Source organism: Carassius gibelio, chromosome B3, assembly GCF_023724105.1.
Source record: "Carassius gibelio isolate Cgi1373 ecotype wild population from Czech Republic chromosome B3, carGib1.2-hapl.c, whole genome shotgun sequence".
Taxonomy (NCBI): domain Eukaryota; kingdom Metazoa; phylum Chordata; class Actinopteri; order Cypriniformes; family Cyprinidae; genus Carassius; species Carassius gibelio.
Genome location: NC_068398.1, coordinates 16821395 through 16831211, shown reverse-complemented (window position 1 = coordinate 16831211; position 9817 = coordinate 16821395). Strand labels below are relative to the sequence as shown.

The following is a 9817-nucleotide window of genomic DNA, read 5'->3' as shown; positions in this document are numbered from 1 at the left end:
GCATGTATGCATTTATTGTGATGCTAACTTTTATACATTATTTTAATCATTTAGACATATTTTTGGTTGTCAGTAAATAAAATATAAATATTTTATCCATTAATGTATTAATTGCTTGACTGAAAATGGATGTATTCACATCGACTGCATTTATTTAACTAGTGTATATATTCATGTATAGCTGTGTCACAAAAGAAAATACATTTGGCTTCTTTTACTAAACTGTAATTTTAAGAAAAAAAAATTATATAATTATTGGTTGGCATTTATCGTTATTATTGCATGGTAAATGTTGGGGTGGGCAAAAGATGTAATTCATTATGAGGTAATGTTAATTTTCGAGTAGTAATACTTACATTTTTAGAGTATCAAATCAACAGTCTTCTCCAAAGATGAGATCTTCAAGCAGCTGATCGAAGTACCCTTTGTGCAGATATTGCAGTCGCTGTGAGGTGTTTGTGCACCTGACCCACTTTTTTATTATTATTGCCAAATTATTACATAAAAGATCATGGTAAGAGGTTGTATCTGACAATATAAACAATCATAATGCCATAAAACAGTTAATAAAAAAATTATGTGTTCATAGTATGAGATGCTATAAAAGAAAAACGTTTTTCACGTAAAATTATTTAAAAAAATATTCAAGAGATAGCGATTTTGGGTTTTCTAATAAAAAACAAATGTTTTAAGGATAACACTTGAGCACATTAGTGGAGTTAAAAATATATATATATAAAAAAATCAACAGTATTGGCTATACTACAATCACAAAATAAAAAGGCAGCCGTTTCTGCAACGTTCTTCATTATCAAGATAATTACAAATACAATAATTAAACCTGTCACTTATATCTTTTACGTTTTTGTGCTTGTTATAACTTTGTAGGTCACATGATCAACATAGCGGATGATGATATACAATTTGGATTCATACTTCATACATACGCATTTAGGCTGTGGAGTATAAACTCTTTTAGCGCTCCATAAGTTAGTACTTATTGAAATTAAGTGCCTAATTAAAGGGTATGCGGTTTCGAACGCATCCCGACAAAATCTCGTTTTGAGGTCTCGCGTGGTTCTATGTAATTTGAACAACTTCAAGTTACGCCTCCTACTTCAAGTTACGCCCACTTCAAGTTACGCCCCCGTCTTGCAGTCTGCAGACAGACCCTTGGATGGGGATGGGGTGTGGTTGGTTGGTGATTAAAGTAATGCCGAAAGAGCCCATGAGTAGCGCAATCGCAAATATCAAAACTCAAAACATGTCATTTTCATTCCTAAAATACATATTTTACAGTCACTGTTGTGCATGTTTATCATACACACATCTAAAAAGCTTCCTACCGTGGCCGTCCTTCACAAAACATAACATTTGTTTTATCATAGGTAAAATGCAAAATGTTTCAAAGCATTTCAGTCAAATATAATTTATGCAACACTTCAAACCTTTAACCCATGGGGGAAATCAAGCCATGGCAACAGTTTAAAAGTAGCCCAATTCTATTGAAATAAAACATACTTTACAATTTAACAAAAACATCCAGTATGCCACAAGCTACAGGAGTCAGATTTGACTAATCACGGGTTATGAGGAGAGTTGACTGACAGACCTTGATGGAGGATTTGCTGCTCAACAGATCCTGAGCTCAGTGACAAATATCTGATCTTTCTTTACACAGAGCCCACGTGATCACAAAATCCAAAGTGAAAGAAAACAGCAAGCACTCTTTCAAAAGAGATTATATTCTCTGCATTTTGATAGTGGCCTGCTGATGCAGGAAACTTGTGTGCAAAACTATTTGCATGTTTGAGAGAGTGGGCGGGACTAGACACAGTCTTCTCCAGGGGCTATACAAAAACACACACTGTAAATGGGAGCTCTAGAAAGCAAATCTTAGAAATCCCAGCATGATGCATTTTTGTGGTCCAAAAAGAGGACAACCTATCTAGAGGTTTGCCATTTTGTAATGTTCCATGGACAATTTATCTCATTTGTTGTAATGAAAACATTCAGCTCCACTCTGTTCACAACCAGAGCCATACTTTTCTTGCATGTACAAATATGACGTGAGAGCCAGTTACCCACATTATTAATGTACTATGATTTTGAACACTGGGTGAGCCCTGGTGAACAGGGAGTCTGTGGCTTCACTTTGATTTTCTGCAGGATTATTTAGTGGTAGTGTTATGAGATGCATCCAGTTTCTAGCTAGAAAAAGTATTAAAATAACCAAATCTGAATTAGATAGTAGTTTAAATAGGCCACATCAGTTCATAAATATTTCACACTCTTTTGTCCTTTTTGTCTCATTCAGAATGTCTAAACACTTCTCATATGATCGTCCACTTGCTGCTGGCACAGTGATTCTCTTGTGTTCTTCTTCTTTCAGTAGTCATGAGGGCCTGCAGTCGGAAAGCAGAAGGGATACTATAGGTGCCATATGGAAATCTTGAAGTTTCATCTTCATTAACAGTGAGATGCAGACTTTAATGTATCCTAGTAAAAATTCATTTTCACTCACAGCTTCAAGAGCACAGATGACATTTGCGTGTATTATTTTTCAATTATTCTGGTATACATAAATCAATCATAGTGAAACCAATATCACTACCAATATAATGTTTTGGTGACACATCGAATGCATATACACTTACATTAAATATACATCCATATATTTACTTGAGGTCAACTAGCAAGCATTCAAAAAGAGAAACGAACCACATCTAGATTAGCTAACTTACAGGAACTCAACTTGAACGTGTCGAGTCATCCCCATCATTTCCTGTCATTCTTTTCCTTTTTCCCTCTGCATATCGTTATGCTTCTATAATAAGCCATTGAGTTTGTTTACAATGATTCAAGAAAACCATTATATATTAAACTTATTTGTCCAGAAAAGATTTCAGTTTAAATTCAGATGGAATAGGCCTATGCGAAATACGCATTGAACAGCTTTTCATGGTTTGCTGGAGCCAGTCTGTGTGTTGGGCTTAATGTATTCATGAGCCACATTAGATCTGTGTGTTTGTGATTAAATGATTGTTTTACACCACAGAGCGGATCAATCCTCTGATGTCCCACAGGTTTTTACAGAGGCCAGTCCGGTTCATGCAGGATGGTTCAAAACAAACTGCAATGTTCTGCAGTGTAAAGCTACAGTGGAGCTGACCAGACCAGACCAAAAATGCTCTTTTCTAACATTACAATTAAAGAACAAGAAAAATACATGTATGGACATGTCCAGTTAAGCCATGTCTGGTTTTTCAAACAAGCAGCTATGCCTTTAGTTAAAATGAATTTGACTCTGCATATGACTTCTTCAATTATTAGAAATGGCTATATGTGTTCCGGTAGCTCTCTGGCAGAGTATTGCGTTAACATTGCAAAAGGTCATGGGTTCGATTCCCACGGAGCACAAATACTGGTAAATAAGAAAATGTTTAGCCTGAATGCACTGTAAGTCGCTTTGGATAAAAGCATCTGCTAAATGCATACATGTTAAATATGCATGGTAAGCTTCTCCAGAAACTCATGCACACTTTCATAGTTATATTTGAAATAACATTAGAGTTTCCTCTCACAAAACTATTTCCTGTTCTGCAACAGTATTTCACAACTAACTGAACCTCAGAACTGACCAGGTCATTTTTACACAGTTGCACAGAAAGAAAAGCTGACGTCACGTGCACGCTTAGGTGAACATGTAAACACGAGGAGAGCCGCAGACTTTACGACCCAGTTCACAGAGTCAGCCAGTCGGCTTTCTTAGTTTTTTTTACAATGCGTCTGTAATCTCATACGTGCTGCTAGAAGACTGAATAACTTAAATCTGAAGGAGGCAGAGCATCGTACTTTTAGTAAGTACCATTTACAGTTAGTTTCATATGCCGGAAGCTTATTATGGCAATTAGAGGATTTAGGTAAACATGCTGTAATGCCAAAATGACGTTAATTCGCTTCTCCAGAAGAATATCTTGGGACAAAATTTAAATATCAATTTGGTGTAATGAAGTTGAGTTGATGTAGTTTCTACTATAAATTTTAATCTGCACGTTGTTTAGTTTTAATTTAAATTATTTGCAAAAGAGCCTCTAATCACAAAAAAAGCTCTAAGACGTAGCCACCGTGAATGATAAATGATACAGAGCCTATTTATGAATTTAGAATAAATAAATAATTCCCCAAATACAAACGTAACAGGTGACTCGTAAATTCGGAATAATTACGAAACGCTCAGAAACTGATCAAACAGCCGGTATGAAAATAACACTAGGTGCAGTTTAATATAGGCAGGGTGAGCTTGGATAGTCGATTAGAGATTAATAGGGGGGATTTTAACAGTATGTGCAGATATGTGCATTTCCCCAAAATTGGCAATTTTCTTCACAAAATGTACTATGGTAAACAACTTCAATTACCAAATGTTACTATTAGTAAAGCTGTGAAAATGTGGCATTAGCTATAAAGTTATAATAAATAAATACATTTATTAATACAGTAATTGAATAAATAAATAAAAGCATGAACTGTATATATTAAAAAAATACAGACTCTTAAATCTGTATATTTTAACAAGGGAGTATAAACTAGAAAAAAATCTCTTTTCACGTGCTTTATCACTGTATTTAAGACGATCATAAAATGTGATAAAAGTCATAACACTCTCTCTAAATTCTTTCACAAAAAAAAGCCTGTTTTGGGACCATTAAAATTTATTGCATAGTGACATTATTTTAATTACAGTGAAGCACATCATTGTGATTTTGGTGTGCAAATATAACCTGGGCATTTTATTAACTGCTTTGTGAGACCCATACAACTAAAGTATTAGGCCTACATTACAACTGCTACGGTTGCCCTCCAACTCGATTTCCTTGTCATTTGACTAAATGTGATTTCTTAAGGTCCTGAAGGCATCACAATAGACTTGCATACTACAACTTCTAATCTATTCACATGAGTGTCTCATGTCTCCACAGAGCAGTAGAGCATCATGGGTGAAGCGGCTGTGGATGATGGCACTAGTGAAGTGAAGGCCCCTGATGGTGGCTGGAGTTGGGCCGTGCTCTTCGGTTGCTTCATCATCACAGGTTTCTCCTACGCTTTTCCCAAGGCTGTCAGTGTTTTCTTCGAGGAGCTGATAAGAGAGTTCGATGTGGGCTACAGTGACACAGCCTGGATCTCCTCCATCCTGTTGGCTATGCTTTATGGCACTGGTATGTTCACCACTGCCTTTAACTGAGAATTGATTGTTTACTGTTGTCCTTTTTGCATTATTGACACACTGTTTTCCAATTTAATACTGTAAAGCTGCTTTGACCCAATCGGTGTTGTTAAAAGTGCTATATAAATAAAGGTGACTTGACCACCAAACATAGTAGTAATTCACCCAAAAATTTCTTGTTCATGGAAACAGAACGTCTGAACTGTTTTTGTCCATGTATCAAATGTCGATAGGGTCTAAAACTGCACTGGAGTAAACAATGACCGAATGTTCATTTTTGAGTAACAATCCCTTTGATGTCTTTCTAATTAGTTAAAACTGGATTCAAATAGTTCAGAAAGAATATATGCATATAATTACTCTTTGCAGGTCCGTTATGCAGCATTTTAGTGAATAAATTTGGATGCCGTCCAGTGATGTTGGTGGGTGGCCTCTTTGCATCGTTGGGAATGGTCTTGGCATCATTTGCCACAAGCATCATTCACATATACTTGTGCACCGGAGTCATTACAGGTACCTCAGCCATCTTTTACCGAAGGACTGCTGTCTTTCCAGGGACATGTAAACATTTCTATCTTCTGATTCCAGGTCTTGGAATGGCTCTGAACTTCCAGCCGTCACTCATTATGTTAAATAAATATTTCAGTGAGAAGCGGCCGCTGGCTAATGGCCTGGCCGCTACTGGGAGTCCAGTGGCTCTGTGCTGTCTGTCCCCTTTGGGGCAGGTCCTTCAGTATGAATATGGCTGGAGAGGGGGCTTCCTCATCTTGGGAGGGATCCTTCTGAACTGCTGTGCCTGTGGGGCTTTAATGAAGCCTTTGGACCCACCAAAGACCTCAGAGACCCCTGGGATTGAAAACACACCAGATGATGGTAACAAGAAAGCAAAGCCCAAGCCCAAGCCCAAGCTGCTGGACTTCAGTGTTTTCAGTGACCTGGGCTTTGTCATTTATACAGTCGCTGCCTCCATTATGGTGCTCGGTTTGTTTGTGCCTCCAGTTTTTATGGTGAGCTATGCCAAAGAGTTGGGAAATGAAGACACAAAATCCGCCCTACTGCTTAGCATCATGGGTTTCACTGACATTTTCGCACGGCCCACATGTGGCTACATCGCTGGACTCCAGTGGGTTCGCCCTCGATGCGTTTACCTCTTCAGTATCGCTCTCATATTCAATGGCACCACAGATCTGGTGGGCTCCCTGTCTAAAGACTACACCTCTCTGGTGGTGTTCTGCATCTTCATTGGCATCTCTTATGGCATGGTGGGAGCCTTGCAGTTCGAGGTTCTCATGACTGTTGTGGGTACAGAGAAGTTCTCAAGCGCCATTGGTTTAGTTCTCCTGCTTGAAGCTACTGCTGTGCTGATTGGGCCTCCATCTGCTGGTGAGTGTTTACATTTTATTTTAAACCAAAATTATTTATACTGTGGGTTAGCTTCCTCTTAAACTAAACTAGGATGATAAATATAGAATCTTATATGTTGCTTCATATGTGAACTTAGATTTTGAATGGTCTGACTGCCCAAGAACATTAAAATGAACACTTTAATCTTATGACAGACCATTTTTTCAGGTCAGAATTTCTATTGTAAAATAGATGAATTGATCAATCAAAATAAATGCACTAAAATAGGATCAAGGATGTTTTCAACTGATTAAAAGTGTAAGTAAAGAAAAATTTGTAATGTTATAAAAAATATTTAAAATATATATATTTTTTACTTTCTATTCATCAAAAAATCCTGAAAAAAACATATAATAAAAAGAAACATATCAAATATTAAGCAGGACAACTGTTTTCAACCTTGATAATAATAAGAAATGTTTCTTGAGCAGCAAATAAGTATATTAGAATGATTTCTGGTGGATCATGTGACACTGAAGACTGAAGTAAAGGCTGCTGAAAATTCATCTTTGTGCAATAAATGAGAACATTCAGGCAACCTACCAATTAGCCAGATATATTATGTATGTTAATGCAGTTATGTATTTATTAGAGTAGATATTTTACACATCTCTCGTTAATAAACCTTGCTACACTTACTGTGATCTATTGAGAATATTTGAACGTTGTTGAAATCCTTGTTCTCACTTTGTAAAGGTCATCTTTTGGACTCCACTAAGAAGTACATGTTTGTTTTCCTGCTGGCTGGGGTTGAGGTTGTGGTGTCCGCTTTAGTGCTGGCCATATGCAACCTACTGTTCATAAAGAAGAAGCCTGAGGCACCAGAGACTGCAACAAAAAATGGAGAGACGGTGCAGGAAAAGGAAAAGAATCACTCCAGTACACCACCTATAGAGGAGCCCCACAAGGCCGATGGAAACCCAGAAAAGAAAGCCGAGGATATAATGAAGGATCCAAGGGAAGTGGAAACCGTTCTTAAAGATAAAGATGAGCAGAATAAGAACATCACCTGTAGTCCAGACACCAAACTCTGATGGACATTTCTGCTTAACAAGAGGTTGAAAGACAGAAATAAGAGGAGATTGCAGAACTGCAGTGTTGATATGTCACTGTGTAGTCCGATGTGATCTCCTAATGAATATTTAATTAATACCTACACTGCACAGAGAGATTTAGATAGGCCAGTCTTAATATGTCAAACTCAAAAACACAGACACTTCTTTGACTGAAACCAACGTTACTAAGGTTAAAGGTGCTGCATGTGATTTTTGTCATGTAATTGTATGCAGATAATGATCCTACTCACTGAAATCACTGCTCTGAGATATCTCAGCGATCTCTGTGACAGTCCTAATCAGTGTTGGGGGATAACGCATTAACATGAGTTATGCAATCAGATTACTTTTTATAGTAACTAGTAAAGCATTTAATGCATTACTTTTACATTTACAAGAAAATATCTGAGTTGCTTTTTTGAGTAAGTAATGCAAGTCACTTTGTTTTCCTGTTTATTCACTGATATCTCGTGTCAAGAGAAATTAGGAGCAAGGTACAGTAGCACGTCCTTCAGCCTGAGGCTTATTCTTTTCTCTTTTGTTGTTTACAGTTGTTAAAACAGTTGTTCTCTTTTGGTTGTTTTTTATTGGAGTAATGCAGCATTGTAACGCATTACTTTTAAAAGTACATTCACTGGTCCTTGCATCTATAAACAGTAAAAGAAAAAAGGGCTCTAGACACATTTTAAGCCAATCACAACTCATTTTAAACACTTTGCAACCCTCAATCAAATTGCATGTTTACAGCAGCCATTTATGTTAAGGGGTGTTCGATTTTGACATCACCAAATGCCTTGAAAGGAAAATAAATAAATAGACTTTTATCGCTGGAGGAAATGGAGAGCTTTTAAGATGCTGATTTTTTTGTTTTTTTGCTTGTTCATCTTGGTTATGCCAAAATGGCAGATATGTAGAAAAGGGAGGCATGTCTAAAGTCTGAAAAGTTTATGCAGCGATCACAGGAACTGAAAGTCTGAGCACACTAAGGTCTGATCAAATGCATAGATATCAGCAGAGAGATGAGATATCTACAGTGTTTCCGCTTCTCACACAAAATGCACCTTCTGCTCCAACACTTCTGTAATAGTGTGTGTCCTATTTACAGAGCTCATACTCTATGTACAATGCTGTTTTGTGGCCCAATGGCTTTAATAGACTTCTGATAATGCCATGATAAGTACTGTTATATTCTTCGGTATTATTCCTGATAGACAGCACACTCATTTTTAGTTACTATAGTAAAATGTATTTAATAAGTGCCATCTATCATTTATTAAGTGAACTGCAGCTGCTCTCATTCCCTCCAAAAAAATAAAAGAGGTTTAGTCATTTGCTCACCCTTTATCGTTCCAAACTCACGAAGCCTTCAGCGTTAATCTCTGAAACACATTGGTTTGCAATGAAACCAGATTTCTGTCCCTCAATTTAATGCCAATTCCACATGAACTTAAACACTTTAAAACATTTAGACAAGCTCTGTGCACTGATAATATTTATGTGAATTAAAGCCTGAAATAAATATTTATCATTACATTTGATTAACACTTGATTAACACTTTTACAAAGTAGCCTCTTTATGACCAAAGTTAAAAATGGAACGTACTTTTAAATCGGTCAGGTTTCATTAATGTGTGACTCTTGATCACAAAACCAATCTTACTATAATTTTGACCCATACAATGGATTTTGGCTATTGCTACAAGTCTGCGATCCGCCATAAAGCAAGAGGACGACGACGCATCAGGCGCAGACAGAAGACAAGCAAATGCACTCAGGACAGGTTGGACTTTGTATGAATCAGAGGTAAAAAAAAACAAAAACAAATACTGTTCAGTTTCTTGCACAGACCGATTGTTTCGTGTCTTTACACAATGTATCGCCACAAGCTGTAGGCTTTAATTTAGTTTTGTTGTTTTTTCAAAGCCTTGATTTCCATTCACTTACAGTTGAAAATCTTCATTTGTGTTCTACAGAAGAAACACTCACCTACATCTTGGATGCCCTGGGGGTAAGCAGATAAACATCAAATTTTCATTTTTGAGAGAACCATCCCTTTAACTTAATTTTTGTGCACGCCATTCCTCACAGCCTCATGCAATATTGCGTCTAACCAACTCAATTAATTAAAAAA

At 36.9% G+C, this 9817-nt stretch overlaps 1 protein-coding gene across 1 annotated transcript; it reads left to right on the top strand.

The window, feature by feature from the left end:
* Positions 1 to 3632: 3632 nt before the first annotated feature.
* LOC127952118 (monocarboxylate transporter 4-like) lies at positions 3633 to 8537 on the top strand. Its single transcript, XM_052550414.1, has 5 exons — positions 3633 to 3860; positions 4983 to 5219; positions 5597 to 5740; positions 5816 to 6610; positions 7328 to 8537. Exons 2-5 carry the CDS (start codon positions 4997 to 4999, stop codon positions 7663 to 7665), a joined length of 1500 nt encoding a protein of 499 aa, XP_052406374.1. The 5' UTR covers positions 3633 to 3860; positions 4983 to 4996; the 3' UTR covers positions 7666 to 8537.
* The last annotated feature ends 1280 nt before the right edge of the window (positions 8538 to 9817 follow it).